Source organism: Trachemys scripta, chromosome 2, assembly GCF_013100865.1.
Source record: "Trachemys scripta elegans isolate TJP31775 chromosome 2, CAS_Tse_1.0, whole genome shotgun sequence".
Classification (NCBI taxonomy): Eukaryota; Metazoa; Chordata; order Testudines; family Emydidae; genus Trachemys; species Trachemys scripta.
In genome coordinates, this window is record NC_048299.1 from 101,419,772 (window position 1) to 101,436,085 (window position 16,314).

Below are 16,314 nucleotides of genomic sequence, written 5' to 3' on the forward strand. Positions count from 1 at the left end.
TTGTGTGTGTATGTGTTTCTCACTTCTCCCTGCGTACTCAGGAGGGTAGAGTGGGATGGGAGAGGAGAATAAGACCAAGTACTTACTGTACCCCCCCAAACATAACCTCAACAAACTCTCAAGAGACAGTTCAAAAACTTTTACATTTAAAACTTCACTAAAAAACAGATAATAAAATAAAATTATTTGAGATCATTTTTAAAGACCTTTGAATAGGATTTGCTTTCGTATTTTCTGCCATGAACAGGTTGTAATGGCCTCCAGCTACGCTGAGAAGTTATGGCAAGCTCATGTCATGGGATGTGTGCATTGGGGAGAGGGGAGCACTTTTGAAGTAAAGGCCAATGTAGATAGGTAGTTTAACTAGATGATCAATCTGCATTTTTTCCAGTTCACACCAATGCTACTGCTGGTTCCAATATTTTGAGAATTTCATGTGTGGGAGCTCCATCCAGCTTCCCTGCTCCGTTGAGGAAGCCAAATTCCTGCCTTTGGCCCTCCTTCCCCATGTCAGGTCACCCAAGAATTAAAAACAATCCTCAAAAAGTAAGGGTGACTCCAGACATGGAGAGGAAAGAGATTTGGCAGACAAGTGGGAATCATAGAGGCCTATAGTGAAAATGGAGGTCCATGAATATATGTTGACAGCAAGACCTCAAAAAAAGAGTTCTGCTGTATGCCTGTTGTTGCCTGAGCATACGTCTCGAAGACTCCGTATGCTGATTTTTTAATGCACTTACATTAAGCTATATAAATAGAAAATTAACTACAGCACCTGGTAAATTTATTAAAGCTATGCTTGGTGATTGGGACAGGCAACCTTACCAGCCATCTGTGAATATTGTGCAGACAAAAACCCTATGCACTGTGAAAACATGCCCTGGTATTTACTTGTTCTTCCTAAGGCAAGATTTAACTGTGATTATTGCAAAAAAGAGTACCATGCATAGCAATTCTATCTTTCTAATTCAGATTCACAACCATATTACAATAAGGGGTGATTTGATTAACAAGTATTTATATATTAATCAACAGACTACCAATTAATACACAACTGAAGAAATAGAAGTATGGAGAATGCAGCATTTTAAGTGGATTGTTAGCAGTCCTTCGCTTACAGGTAAAGGCTCACTTATTGGACTGATTAAGTATTATTATGTTGGTCACTACAGCTGAACTTTACAGGTGATTATTGTTAGAAAATTGACCGTGTGACAATGTCACCTTCTAATTCAACATCTGTGCCCCCTGTGTGACTTTGAGTCTTATCTATTTACTGAGAAAAACAAGTTCCTACTCTGATTAGCATAACAGAGCTATTACAACTTAGAAAGACCAGGCTGGATTCTCTTCAACCTCATACATCCTTAGTAAAATTATCATCTCAAACCTGATTGTTGAATATTTACTATCGCTGGTGATGCAACAGTTTGAACTTCTGATCCCAGGTTGAACAAACAGGGCTGGCAGTTAGAAAAAAAAATATTTTTTTTGACATGTAAACATAACAGTGTTAGTTTGGAAGTTATTGAGAGAAAGAGAGAGAATAAATAGGGAACTGTCACAGTGTCATTTTTTGCAGTCATTTTCAGACTTCAAGTACTATGGTTCAAAAGTACACACAGAAACCCAAAGCACATTAAAGGGTGGAATAATGCAACATTAATCCATTGAAAAGACAACCTTATTTCTGGTGCACAAGTACTAAATGTAGATATCAGATACTGTGGGTCACAGATATCTCAGCACTCCCCTGACATGCAATCTTTCTGACTCATTTTTTGGCATGTGCTAAATCTCTGGCTAAATTCTGCCACTGTAATGCTGAAACTATGACAATATACTATTCACAGGATCACTTACTTAGTGATAAGCAGTCTGGCTCACTGGTCACCTACCTCACATCTCTGAAAACATACTTTACATTAAGAAAATTAATATTATTCATTGAAAGATCAATGCAACTATTCATGTTATTTACTGTAGGAGCATGCATACTGAAAAACAGGAGAGGACATTGGATAGTAGCTCGAATTTCCATTATCAGGAGATCAGACTACTTTGAAGAGCTCCTTAAAATCCTGAAATTGTCTAGAAAATGTTGATTTAAAATCTCTTTGTAATTCTAAACTGCCAGCTGACTTCATCCACCAAGATAGAAAAGAAGCTTCTGGAGCCTTCTGGATGTCCCAGCATAGGGGGTTAAAAATGTAAAAGCTGTCTATTTTCATAGAGATCTAGATGACAGACCAATGGAGAAATTTGCACCACAGCATGGCATCAGATATGTCAAAAAATAAGTTTGTCGGAATCAACGAGAGTGTGTTGAAAATCTAGCTCAGTGGAAGCTTTGTTTGGGCACTGAACTGGGAATCAGGAAATCTGGGTTCCCTTCCTAGCTTAGACACAGACATCCTGTGCAACTTTGGGCAAGTAATTTAATCTGTTCAGTTTCCCATTTGTAGATGGGGTTATCAGTTCCCTGCCTCACAGAGGTGCTCCGAGGAGGCAATCATTAATTTTTATGAGGTGCTCAGGCAGTGTGATGACAGGAGCCTTTTAAATACACCTCTACCCCGATATAGCATGACCTGATACAACACGAATTCAGATATAACGTGGTAAAGCAGTGCTCCGGGGGCAGGGTGGGACTGCGCACTCTGATGGATCAAAGCAAATTCGATATAACGCGGTAAGATTTTTTGGCTCCCGGGGACAGCGTTATATCGGGGTAGAGGTGTACATAGATAAAGACCTTCCCGAAATGCCAGAAATGTTGGGAAGATTGTGTACACGCATTCAGATAACTGCAACTCATGTGAGGGCAGTAACTCTGGCCATAACTACTAATACATTCCATGCCAGAAGAAGCACTATACATCTCTGTTAAGAAATGGAAAGCCATTAAGGGATGAGTCTGGGGATGCATTTGCACACCAGCACCTCTCATGGCTGTGGCTGGTGTTATAGAAAGTCTTCATCAGTTTCCCCACCTCTCCACCTACAATTGTTTGACCAGGGCCGGCTCCAGCTTTTTTGCCGCCCCAAGCAGCGAAGGGAAAAAAAAAAGAAAAAAAGATAAAGCCGTGATTGGTGGCACTTTGGCGGCAGCTGTACCGCGCCGCTTCATTCTTCAGCAGCAATTTGGCGGCCAGTCCTTGCGTCCGAGAGGGACTGAGAGACCCGCCGCGAAATTTCCACCAAAGACCCGGATGTGCCACCCCATTTCCATTGGCCACCCCAAGCACCTGCTTCCTGCACTGGTGCCTGGAGCCGGCTCTGTATTTGACCCTGTGTCAGATGGCTCTCCTCTTATGACTCCAGCATAATTTGTGCTAGGGCTTAACAGGGCTGAGCCCCAGTACCTGTAGGCTTGACAGTTCATAGCCCCAGCACCTCTGGGCTTGCCACATCAATTATGAATGTAAAAAAACATTGCTTGAGCCCTGACATTTTTTTCCATTACAAATTAAACACTGCTGCAGCCCTCTGGCTGGGTTGTTTATAGTCTCTAACCTTACATGACAATAAAGAGTCTGACAGACTAGAAGTCCAATGACTCTAGCAATTGTCACTAATGACAACCTCCACAAAGTCCTGCCCCTTTTGCTCTGAGGGGTCAAAGAATTTGTTCCCTATTGCAATAGGGTGGCTTGCCCCTTTAGGGCTAGGACTAGCCAATGCTGATTACTAAAAATTGGATTGGATCAGGTAATTCCCTATGAAGGGCAGCAGATGTCTGTAGGGAAGAGGGAAGTTCGAAAATGTCAGGACGTAAAAAAGGCTTCAAGGAAGACTTTGATACCAGGCTGTTTGGAAGCCAAAGCCAGAACCCCGAGGCTTCAGACAGGTAGGCGCTGGGAGTGACCTGAGAGGAGGGTAAAAACCATGGACTTTGAAGTTTATTTTTGAGTTTATTCACATAAATAAAGCTCCGACCCCCAAGAAGGGATGGTGAGTGGGCAAGAAAAGCCTGTGTGACGTTTGTTTAAGAAGCCCTTTGAGGGAAAAACTATTAGCATGAAACCCCTGGCCATGAAGGGTTACAAGGAAGACAGCTGACTCCATTACACCTATCTAGGTACTGCTAGACTGTGTTCATGTCTCTCCTTAACCTTCTCTTTGATAAGCTAAATAGGCTCAAGGAGCTCAATCTATCACCATAAGGCAGGTTTTCTAATTCTTTAATCGTTCTCCTCACTCTTCTCTGAACCCTCTCCAATCTATCAACATCCTTGTTGAACGGCTGACACCAGAAAAGGACACAGTGTTTCAGCAGCAATTACAACAGAGCCAGATACAAAGGCAAAAATAACCTCTCAGCTCCTACTTGTGATTCCAAGGATCATATTAGCCTGTTTTACTGCCCCCTTTGCTGGTGATGGCAGGGAAACCCAGGCTCACTTGCTCCTCTGACTACCAGCCCAGGATCCTACTTCAGTAGCTGCGACCAATTCCTCACAATCTCTTGCTGCTTCTTACCTTGCCTCTCTTTTAGGCCTTCTCCAGACTTAAGTACTGTGATTCTCCCTCTCTGGAAGTTCAAACTCTGGAGTGATTCCAGCCAGTCTGAACAGCTGAAGGAATCTTCTCTCTGTAGATCCTCAGTTTCTCTAGCAGCCACCTATCTCTTCTGATCTGCAGACTTCTTATGCCTCAGCTGTTTCTGGCCCAGTAATTAGCCACAGCTGGAGAGATAGCTAGCCTGCTTGTAACCCCTAAGTGGCCATGGTAGTCTGGGCCTATACTCCCCATGACAGGATGTCAAGGAGTTGCTAGCCCCAAATCTGAATTTGCTGTCTTTCTAGTACAGTAACGTAATGAATGCCTCCTTCAAAATATGTCTTTTAATTGTGTCCCATGATGCATGCTATGTCAATTCATACCTTATAAACTATTTTAAATTACAAGTATTTTAAAATGTTATTTCCATGCTGTTGGACTATCCCATTGGTGCTGCTTGCCTGGTGGGGAAAAAAGTAAAACAGATGAAAGCACAATGCCAGTGTAACTAATCCCTGTGCAATCAAGTGCTTTCCTAAAACTGACTGAACTAAAGCAGCTCTGAAGATCCAGAAACAAAAGCCAGGAGAAACCAAACAGAAACTACATGGAAAGGATATGGAGGACAAACAATTATGTAGACCACCCAAGAGATGGCAGGGTAAGGTTAACTGGGACTAACAGGACCCCGGGAGGCAAAGCAGAATGGGAGGAAAGGGAATGCAAAATATACAAGGGGAAACGAGGATGATCAGGGGAGAGAGAAAGATAGTGAAAGAATAAGGGAGAATGGAATGAGAGCATGAAAACAATGGAAGAGATGGTAAAATGGAATATGAGAGAAGGAATAGATCAGAAACGGAGGCTTTGGAAAATGATTGAGAGAATAAGAAAAATAGCATACATTCTACTGTATTTTTCGGACAATTTTGTTGTATAACCAATTTATTTTTAAATTAGTATATAATAAATAGTTTATTTCTACAATGATCTTTAACAATGTTGATGTATCAGTCATAATGAACTGAAAAATATTTTATTTTCATTTTATATCAGTATTTATACAAAATGTAAACTGTAACGGGATTATTTTTATTGTAAGCAATGGGCTTGATTCTTTTCCCACTTGCCACAGTTTTATGTTGATGTAACTCTATCGACATCAATGGAATTACTTCTGATCTAGACTCTTGAATCAGGCCTTATGTCTGCAATGATGCTAGGACATATTTTATGGGGAATTTTCAGCTCTAAGATACATATACGCAACTCCCACTGAATTCCATGGGAGTTGTGTGTGTATGAGGGTGGAATTTGGCTCCATGTGGTTATTACTATTTGTAATATGAGGGATGGTGCCCAGAGTAGGCATGTTTGCATAAGAGTTGCCGGAGGCAGGGAATGTTTAAAATATTTACCATAATATTTGTTTGCATTTCTAATCATACTCTGTCCTCATCATCCTTGCACATCAATTATTCTACACATTAGACAAGAGTCTTATATAAGTATAATGAAGGTGCTGTGTAGACAGAGTATCAAGCTTTCCAGTTGTTCTAGTTTTTGATTTAAAGATAAAAACACTTCAGGGTTTTTGTATATCTCAAATCTTTTGATGCCTGAATATTATGATTCAATAAAGTGTCCAAGTGGAGGCAAAGAAATAGTGCAGAGTAATGTTCTATATACAGCAGGTCTTCTCAGTCCTTTAAACGCATGGCTTAGGGAGTTAAATAGTAAAGATAGATAAATACACAGTAAAACATTTTTTAAAAGTTAGCTGTGCAATTCAATGATGTATGTCATTTAACATTAACTACACAGACAAGGAGCCTAAGTAGAATTATACTGAAAGTCAAGACAAGACTTAAAAACTTGGCCTATTCTTTACTCAGAGACTTGTCCTGAGGCCTGAATGTAACTTCTAGTAATGATATATGATCTTTATCTGTCTAGGTACTTATAGGGTCCCTTCAGTGTAGTGTTTAAGTAACTCCCAAATCTATATTTGTATTTACCTTCACAATACCCCTGTGAGGTAGGGAAATATTATCCTGTTTTACACGGGGGGAACTGAGGCACAGAGCTTAAGGCCCTGATTCAAGAAAGCACTTAAGTGCCCTGCTGAATAAGGATACTTTCTAAATTAGGGCCGAAAGGTCTTGTCCAAGGTCACACGGGAAGTCAGTAGGGGCTTGACCTGGCAAGATGCTGAACACTTGCAACTCCCAATGGCTATAGTCGGAAGTGAGGATTCTCAGCACCTTGCAAGACAGCCCATGAAAAGTAGGAATTGAGCCCAGATCTGATGAGCCCTCAGTTCAGTGCTTTAACTATATAACCATCCTTTCACCAAGGACTCAATGCTGAATTCCTTGAGCACCCAGAACTCCCTCTGAAATGCAAGAGCAGAGACCCGTCCCTACTCCCATTGAAACCACTAGGAAGAGCAGCAGGCCCCATGCTGCTAGTGAACAATGTTTTAAACTGATGTATTTCTTGATTCTAACATCTGCTATGAACTAAGTTCTGCTCCTTGTTGTTTATGTTCCTCTCTCACTTATGTCAATGAGAACTGAATCTGTGCAACCAATGACAGAATTTAGCCCACAATGCAGAGTTTAAGTTCTGTTTGCTTGTATTTATTATGACATTATCTAAGAATTTAACATACAGTCATATTCTCTTCCTTTCAAATGCACATGTTCAAGGTAAGGTGCAATTAAAACTTTTAGGACTTGGTCCTACACAGGGACCATGGACAAATTATAAAGCATATACTTTGTGCTGGCCCTCTGCACAGAAGTGAATATCACCCATGTTGGCACTACTACATAGTTTAAAAATCAGCTTCCTCATATGAAAATGTATATTTAAATATAGCATTACTAATTGTTATATAGAACATCCATCTAGTAACTGGTAATTATAATATTTCTTAGCTAGGAAATTCTAAAAATATTATCCAAAACTGACAAATACTCGGAGGTGGCGGGCGGGGGGGATGGACTGCAAGACTCTCGTCAGATTGTTTATCTCACTTTTAAAAACAACACAACACTATCACACTCCTAAGTGGGTAATTCTCCCAGAAACTGTGTCATGTATTACTTATAGTTAGGGCCCTACCAAATTCAGTCCATTTTGGTCAATTTCATGGTCATAGGATTTTAAAAATCATAAATTCCATGATTTCAGCTATTTAAATCTGAAATTTCACGGTCTTGTAATTGTAGGGGCCCTGACCCAAAAAGGAGTTGTGTGTGTGTGTGGGGGGGGGGTCACAAGGTTATTGTAGGGGGGTTGCAGTACTGCTACCCATAATTCTATGCTGCTGGTGGTGGTGGCGCTACCTTCAGAGCTGGGCAGACAGAGAGCGGCAGCTGCTGGCCGTGAGCCCAGCTCCGAAGGCAGAGCCGCTGCCAGCAGCAGTGCAGAAGGGTGGCATGGTGTGGTATTGCCACCCTTACTTCTGTGCTGCTGCCTTTAGAGCTGGGCGCCCAGCCAACAGCCACCGCCCTCTGGCTGCCCAGCTCTGAAGGCAGTGCAGAAGAAAGGGTGGCAATACCACGACCATCCCTAAAATAACCTTGCGATATCACCCCCCCACACAAATCCCTCTAGGGTCAGGATCCCCAGTTTGAGAAACACTGGTCTCCCCAGTGAAATCTGTATAGTACAGGTAAAAGCACACAAAAGACCAGATTTCACAGGGGGAGACAGATTTCACCATCCTCGACGCATTTTTCATGGCCATTAATTTATCAGGGGGAAATACATAGTAAAACTGTTCTATGTGGACCACACGACGCGTTAATTTTGCTCACCAGTTTAACAAAGGAAGCTAGTAATAGTGCTATTAATGATTTAACCAGAGACAAAAGACAGTTGTGCTTAAATTTTGTTAAAAATTGCAACGTAAAGGTCATTTTAACCTCTTGCTCTTATTTAACTATGTCAATTACTAGTGAAATCAGAAACATTTCTAGTGGGATTTTTTTTCCTCAGACAGGTAACTTATTTGTTTTACAGTCCTTTCATGAGAAAAACAGGTACTTCCACAGACCCATGTATATATTTCCATATCCACCTGAAAGTCTCAAATGCTAATTTATTTTCTTGATACCAGCAAGCCAACAAAAGCAGTCTAAACAAGCCTCTTCCCATATTTCATTGGTACCTCCTATTTTCACATTTAATGGTAAGGAAAAATTTAGTAAAGAACCAAATTAGCTATTCATCAGTATCAGATACTAAAGTTAGAAATTCAATAGTGTACTAATCTACATCGGCAATGGATGGCATGCATGCATCAGGTCGTGTAAAATTCCAAATCAAGATGATGGTATACAACTGCTGAGCTGAATGCTGATGAAATAGAGTATCTGGTCTCGCTGAAGTTTATGGGACTTTTGTCATCAACTTCACCAGGAGAAGGATGAGACCTAGATTCTGTACAATAAGACATTCCAAGAACATCTCACCTTTGGAACAAATTCTACTGTCATGTTAGTGTAAATCTGGAATAATTCCACTGAAGTTTATGGAGATACTCTAAGATTTATACTCATGTACATGAGATCAGAATCTGGTCCATATACTCCAGTGGGGTTACTCCAGTTTTACTATACTCAGCTAAAATTGGATGGAGAACTTGGGGTTTATTTAGAAGTGTCCATAATAACTCAATATATCTGCACACATTCTATCGGTTACAATCTTGGAGATAGACACATAATATGCACTTCCAAAACAAAGTTGTGAAACTGCTTAAAGTATCCATTACAGAGACAAGGTTGGTGAGGCAATATCTTTTATTGCACCAACTTCTGTTGGTGAGAGAGAGACAAACTTACAGAGCAGTCCAGGTGTAGACTTTTCATCATAGTCACAATTCAGACACAAACCTATTCTTCAAAACATATATTCAAATTCACACCTTAGTTCCCATTCCTCAGCACTTTTTAAACTAATTTATGTTAATACCTCAAATCCTTAAAAATACAGGAGAGAGGTCAGATTTACTAGTTTTTTTAAATAAATTACAATTTTAAAAGATACTATTCAGATACAGTCAGATACTCAAATAAGTTACTGTTAAAAAGAAAACTATGTTTAACATGAATTAAACCTCAAATCAACAACTACCACCAAGCTGACATTTCATCCTACAGGCCAAAGAAATACTGTACCTATACTGTTTTTATTAGTACAGCACAAAGGAATACCTTTGGAGGCAATTTTCCTGCATCCACCACTCCCTGCATAGATCTGAAAACCAGTCATAACACTACAAAACTAGCAAATGTAAACAAGTGGACAAGTTAGGAAAATGAAACATTATATTAACAAAAGCACTGTTACACTTCAATCCTCTGCTTTATTCCAACTAAAAAGGAGAGAAATTAGAGACTTGTTTTCTTAGTTTAATTTAAGGTATAAATACCAGAATTACTGATTTTTCATTTCAATATGATTTATGCTGAACTAAAATTAAATGGCAAACTTTTGAAAGAATCACGTTTTTTACCAAGTCTGGGAAAATGGTATGAAGTAGAGCTTATAAATTATGATGAGAGAAAAGAGAGTGACTTAAATGCTTGGTAAGTTTTTACTCCAATAAAGGATGACCCACACCTTCATGTTATTGGTTTTATTAGTTAGCAGCTGGACTAATAGTCACTGCTTTGACATCCAGCATTAATTTATTCTTTAAGGTTCCCAATCTATATTATATGGGTTACGTTGGGGTTGGTTACTTTGGGTCAAAGGAGAAATAAGTTTCTTTCACAAAAGAGCCATCTGAAAGCCTGGAGACTGCAGCAGCAGTGGGTGGCAGCAGCAGGGAAGTGCATTACTGTCCCAGGAGCCTCCTAATGCTAGCCTAGAATGGAAGTTGAAATGCGGTAGACCCTTTCCCCACAACAGCTAGAGTCATGGCACCCTCCTTCTCTGCTCTAATTCCAGAACACCAGCACTTGCTCCTCTTCACCTATGATTCTAGAACCTCATCACATTATCCCAGTCTGTTCTGATTCTAGAATGTCAACACTTTCTCCCCCTGGCAACTACATGCCAATTCCAGAACCCCAGCACCACCTGCATTGTGCCTGCAGCTGTCTTCCCCATTGCCGTGACATACAGGGACAGGGCAGAGGAAAAGGAGGTAACAGGGAAAAGGCAAAACATAACTGTCTACAGGTGCTGTGTTTGTGCCTCTGGGCACACCCAAGGGAATGCTGGACACAATTATCAAAACTGTAAACATTTTGCTAGGAATGATTTTCAACCAAGTGCTGGGGCTCGGTGCCATTACCCCCTCAGTTGCAGGAGGGTTATATACATGTCCTAGTGAATTTTAAGCTACTTTCTTTCTAAAGACAGAGGCACTGAAAAATAGTCTGAAATTCCTCAACAATCATTCTCCTTCTCCCTATGGTGCCTCCTGTCCCTCCTCTGTTCCTACACTTTACCCTCTTCTATCCTTACATCATTCCCATAGTTCCTTCCCTTAATTTTTCCTTATGCACAACTTTTCTCTCCCTTCCAGGCCGACTTCCTCATTTATCCTGTCAGTCCAGAGCAGTTTCCCCTTCTTTTCCCCCACCCCCATCTTTGTGACTCTCTCCTGGGGGTTGCCCTCCTGCTCTCCCTATTGGTACCTGTCCCTCAGGGATTGGCCTCTGCCCCTCAGGGCTCCTCTCCTGGCAGCAGCTCAGCACCATGACATGCCACCTTCCCCTGCTCCACTCTCCACCCCTCTCCCTGCCAGCTACCCTTTATTCTCCCACCCCCTCCTTCTGAGCAGCAGGCACCACCTCCTCCCCCTGCTGTGAACAGCTGGGGGGTAGAGGCTGGAGGGGGGGACAGTCTTGGCCAGATCAGGACTGTTGACAGCTATGAGCCTAGGCTCCCTAGCTCAGATCAAGCCAGTTACCTGGGAAACCTCCCCAGCAGCAGCAGTGAAACCACACGCCCAGAGCAACTCAAGCTCTGCTTCTCCAGGCTGCTGCCATCCCCAGAGGGCTGCGGGAATACTGCAAACAGAGGAAGAGGGTCACCCCTGGTTTGTGGGAGGAGAGGGGGCTGCGGTGAGGTAAATGATTATTATGAGAATAGCACCCAAGGTCCCCAGGCTAGGAGGGGGCCCCATTGTGCTGGGCGCTGTACAAACGCATTGTAGGAAACCTTCCTGGAGCTTACCAAAATAAATCAATCGATAAATTTAAATTCAGTCATTAAAGCCACAAATCCCTCCCCCGCCTCTTAACTGTGCCCAGTGTGTTGCAGGGGGTCTCTTACCCGCTGGGAGGTTTATTGGCCCCAGACTGCGCGAGAGTCTCCATGGATGGCTCACTCCTTTCCACTGAATTAAAGGCTTGATACAATTCCAGTTTGGGAGTGGGAGGGAAGGGGGGAGGAGGGAATGATGAGCTGATGCCTTTCTTCTCCTCCTCCTTTCATTCACACTTTCCTCCCTTCTGGCTGAGCCATCCTCCCCTGGCTATCTGGGAGAGGAGAGAGTAAAGTTACTGTTCCCTGCCTGGCATCCGCTGAGCAAATAAGGCAGCTGGCAGGAATGACTCCTCTCAGCCAGGCACCACGGCCGAGCGAGGGAGCACAGGCCAGGAGGGAAAAGGAAACGCAGCAGCAGCAGCCCGGTGGCCCCCTGGACCTACCGCTGCCAGCCCAGCCCGCCCACAGCCTTCAAGGTGGCGAGTGACCCGCAGGTTGCAGAGCGGGGATGCACCCGGGAGGGAGGCGATGATCCACCAGCCGTTCCTGGGACAGTACGTGCCCCGCGCGCGGCCAACCAAGCAGACACAAAACACCCGCACATTGCAAACAAGCCCCCGCACATTGCAGACCCTCTTCCCCCCACATAGAAATGACCCGCTGCGAAACCTCCTCCCCACCTGACTCCGCTGGGCAGTGCCAGCTCCCACGCACTTGGGAGCAGTGCCAAGCTCCGATCCACTCACCTGAAAGCTGGAAGGGCCGAGCCTGGTCCCGGCTCCGCGCTGTCACACGGGCATGGCCGCTGCGTTACAGGGGGAGCCCCTTGCCTTGTGAAACGGACCCGTTTTGAAGCGTGGCTCCCGCCCCTCGCTCATCTATCCTAGCCGGTGCTGAAGTTTAGGCGAGGGGAGGCGGAGGCGCGCTGCGAACCCGTTTCCATGTGACTGCTCGGGACAAATACAAACACAGCGACGGAGCCTTTTCTGGGGCAGGGAGAGTGACACTGCCATGCACGCAGCTCTGCTCGCACAGCCCGCCCGCCCCCATAAATCACCCTCAAAGGGCAACGCCAATCCAGCTCCTCTTACACAACCCAGCCCCGCGCCAGGACAGCAGCCTGCCGAGGGAGGAGAGGGCAGGAGACAGGGCATAGCAAAGCGCCTTGTAGAACGAGCCACAACAGCGTATTCCAGATCCTATTACAGCCCAGACCGCAGGCACCTGGGGGACAATGGCGCTGTCCGTCTCAAGGGTAAAAACACCTGTGACTAGGAGCCTGGGCTTTCAAGGGGGTTGTCCCAAGCCTGTGGCATTTACTCTCTGGGGAACTAAAAAGAGCCATGAACCTCACAGCCTATAGTGGTCCAAATGCAAAACTCCATTCTTCGTCTCCCATATGGCAATGGAAAGTATATGGGGTGGGGGAAGCGTATTTATTTTTTACTGAAAACGAACAAACAAAAACATCCTTCTATAAATGTTTCTTGTGGGGGTGGGAATGGAATTTGCAGGCCTAATTGAAGGTAGAGGGTAATATAGATCGATTAGATTACATTAGATTGCATTAGATTAGATAGAGAGCCTTTAAGGTGTCAGCTCTACTGAAGAAAATATTTCCAAGGTATAGCACAGAACTCTCCTGGAACAGTTTAGTCAAGCAGTATAGCCAGGACAGATTATTGTGGACCCCCAGGTCTCCTATAGTTAAAAAGATTAGGACCAACTTTCTGTTTACAGCTCAAATCTTCTACGTGTTTTAAATCCTCACGGGCACTTGGATTGCTTTGAAACTTTGTGTGCCTCATGGGGGTGCTGACTAGGGTTAGTGATCCAAATTTGACCACAAGATTCCTGAGATAGCCATGATCCCAAGTCATGCTACAGCTGTGGACTTTCCAGCGCTGCAGGACAGTTTGGGAACTGTTTAGAATGGTTCTGTCCCTTCCAGATTGCAACGGTGAACTAGGTTTTCATTGGGTTCCCAAACACAGTGTTTTCTGCAGGGTAGATGACACCTTAAGACTTACTTAAAAATAGTTCCCCTCATTCAAATTGTCCCAGACTGACAGCCTAGGCAAGCGACAGTTGTGCTTGCCTCTGCTATGAGGCCAACGTAAGAGCCTGGGTTATGTTGCCACTGTGTATGTGTCGCTGTTACTCCTGTGCTTTTGGGTGTTATTGGACTATCAGACATGAGAGTATCTGCACCACTCCCTTCCACCCACTCCATTTGCTCCATTTTCTTCCTTCAATCACTGGGAATGGTAGGAAAGGGGCAGGGGGAGTATTGATGGACAGCTCAGCCAGCCAGGTTGGGCAGGGACCAGAGAAAAGGAATATGCAGGTTCACTAGCTTTAAAGCAAGAAATTTAACCAAGTGAATCTGACAAGTGGGGACAAGAGAAATGAGACTCTCCCTGGCCCTGCTTTTTCACTCAGCAGCACCTCTGACAGCTCCAGAGGCTCCTCTTTCTGGACCCCCCCCCCCGAGAAGCCACTAGGATTCACTCTATATTGCGCTCTCCTCTCTCACACACCTACCTATCAGAGCGGATCTGGCTCAGGTTAGCATCCAGCATGGAATTATTCACCAGACACTGCTGCTAGCACAAAATGAGGGAGTTCCCTCTAACCACCCACCCACACTGAGCGAGACCTGGCAGATCCTAGTCAGCAGCAACACAGAAAAGATGTCATTGCTGTTTGCAAGAAAGCTACCATCCTTTCCCCAGGCATAGGATAAACTCTGGCAAATATTTCAGACATGGATTAATTTGCTAATGACAGTGAAGGTAGAGGTGTGCACCTCCCCTGTTCTATGCTACAAGTTCCTTTGACTGAATTTCCCTGCACTGTACTGTACTTCATTAGTACCAAGGATTTGCGGAGAGGATCATAATCTTCACCTACAATATAAACAAAATGCAATTAATATAAACAAAATTCAAATAACTTAATCAGGTATAATACACCTGTATAATTATCCATGATTTCATCTCCTCTTTCCTTACATATCTGCAGTTCACTCCTCTGAACTCCCAGGGGCTCCAAACTGCAGAAGGCAAATAATGCAGCTCGCCCTTGCTCACACACACACGGTGTGACTACATCTCCACCATTCACAATCCACTTTACTGGCTCCTGCATTCATTTCACAATCCTGTTCAAAATTGCCTTCTTTTGTCCAGATTCTGCTTAGCGTTACACAAATGCAACTTCTGTTCCAATTCATGGGATTTGCATTTGTGTAAGTGAGAGTAAAATTTAGCCAACCCCCTTTAAAACTCTCCATGGCTTGTAGTAGTCTGCTCCACACACCTTGTCTCTCTCTCTACTCCACCTGCTTGTCAAGCACCTGCCTTCTCTGTCCCCTCGTATAATCAGCGCACTGCCATGAGAGAGCCTTTCTCCTGTAGCTTCTGTTCCATGAAGCAGCTTTCCTATATTTCTACCTTACATTGTACATGTCTTACAACATACCTTCATTGATATCTTAAATTTTCTCTCCCTCTATTATTGGCCTTATCCTTTTATGTTCTAATTTATTCACGACCTAAATGTTGTCATATAAGAGTTTTCTGTGATTTATACCTTTTTCTTATTCTCGGTATTTTAATATATAATTCTTTAAAAACGTTTGGGATGCAATTGGTAGGAAAGATGTCACACACAATAATATTGTTCTATACACACACTATTGGTCTATTGTCATAGTCATTGAGTTTAAGGCCAGAAGGGACAACCACATCATCTAATGAGACCTCCTGTATATCATATGCCATCAACACCACTCAGCATTCGGACACTAAACCCAACAACCAAAATTAGACTACAGTATTACAGCCCGCAGGAGAGTGAACTATTATGTGCCACAGGCAGAGAATAGGAGGAACTGAGGCAGGGGTTGGCAACCTTGGGCATGCGGCCTGTCAGGGTAATCCGCTGGCGGGCTGAGAGACATTTTGTTTAGGTTGACAGTCCACAGGCACGCCCCTCCCACTCTCCGCTCCCGGCCAATGGGAGCTGTGGGAAGCGGCAGGCCGCAGGGATGTGCAAGCCGCCACTTCCCACAGCTTCCCTTGGCTGTGAACGGCAAACCGTGGCCACTGGGAGCTGCAGGGGGCTGTGCCTGCGGACGGTGAACATAAACAAAATATCTTGTGGACCATCAGCAGATTACCCTGATAGGCCGTGTGCCGAAGGTTGCCAGCTCCTGGACTGAGGTTTACCACAGCAGAATGGAAGTCTGTATAACATTAGAATTATCATGATCTTTCTAATGCATCTTCAAATGTGCTGGAAGCAATAACAGAGTAATCTATTACTGTATATGCAACCGAAGAATCTGGGTTATGGGTGGATAAGGGTCTGATCCTGAAATGTGCTGAGCGCCCTCCACTCCCATTGGCTCCAACAGAGCATTTAGCACAGGGGTCGGCAACGTTTGGTACGCGGCTCGCCAGGATAAGCACCCTGGCAGGCCGGGCCAGTTTATTTACCTGCTGATGCGTCAGGTTTGGCCGATCGTGGCCCCCACTGGCTGCGGTTCGCCGTCCCGGGCCAATGGGGGCG

At 43.9% G+C, this 16,314-nt stretch overlaps 1 protein-coding gene across 2 annotated transcripts in view; it reads right to left on the bottom strand.

Moving 5' to 3' along the window:
* The window catches only part of LOC117872658 (protein cordon-bleu-like), a 181,057-nt gene extending 168,309 nt beyond the window's left edge, over window positions 1–12,748 (bottom strand). Inside the window, exons 1-2 of one of the 2 annotated variants that reach the window (XM_034761342.1) lie at window positions 12,486–12,748; window positions 11,806–12,011 (exon numbers count right to left, since the gene is read on the bottom strand). In XM_034761342.1, coding sequence (XP_034617233.1) covers window positions 11,806–11,849 — 44 coding nt within the window. In that variant the 5' untranslated portion in view covers window positions 11,850–12,011; window positions 12,486–12,748. The remainder of the gene's footprint in view (window positions 1–11,805; window positions 12,012–12,485) is intronic. The other variant, XM_034761343.1, reaches the window with a different exon arrangement.
* Window positions 12,749–16,314: the final 3,566 nt, after the last annotated feature.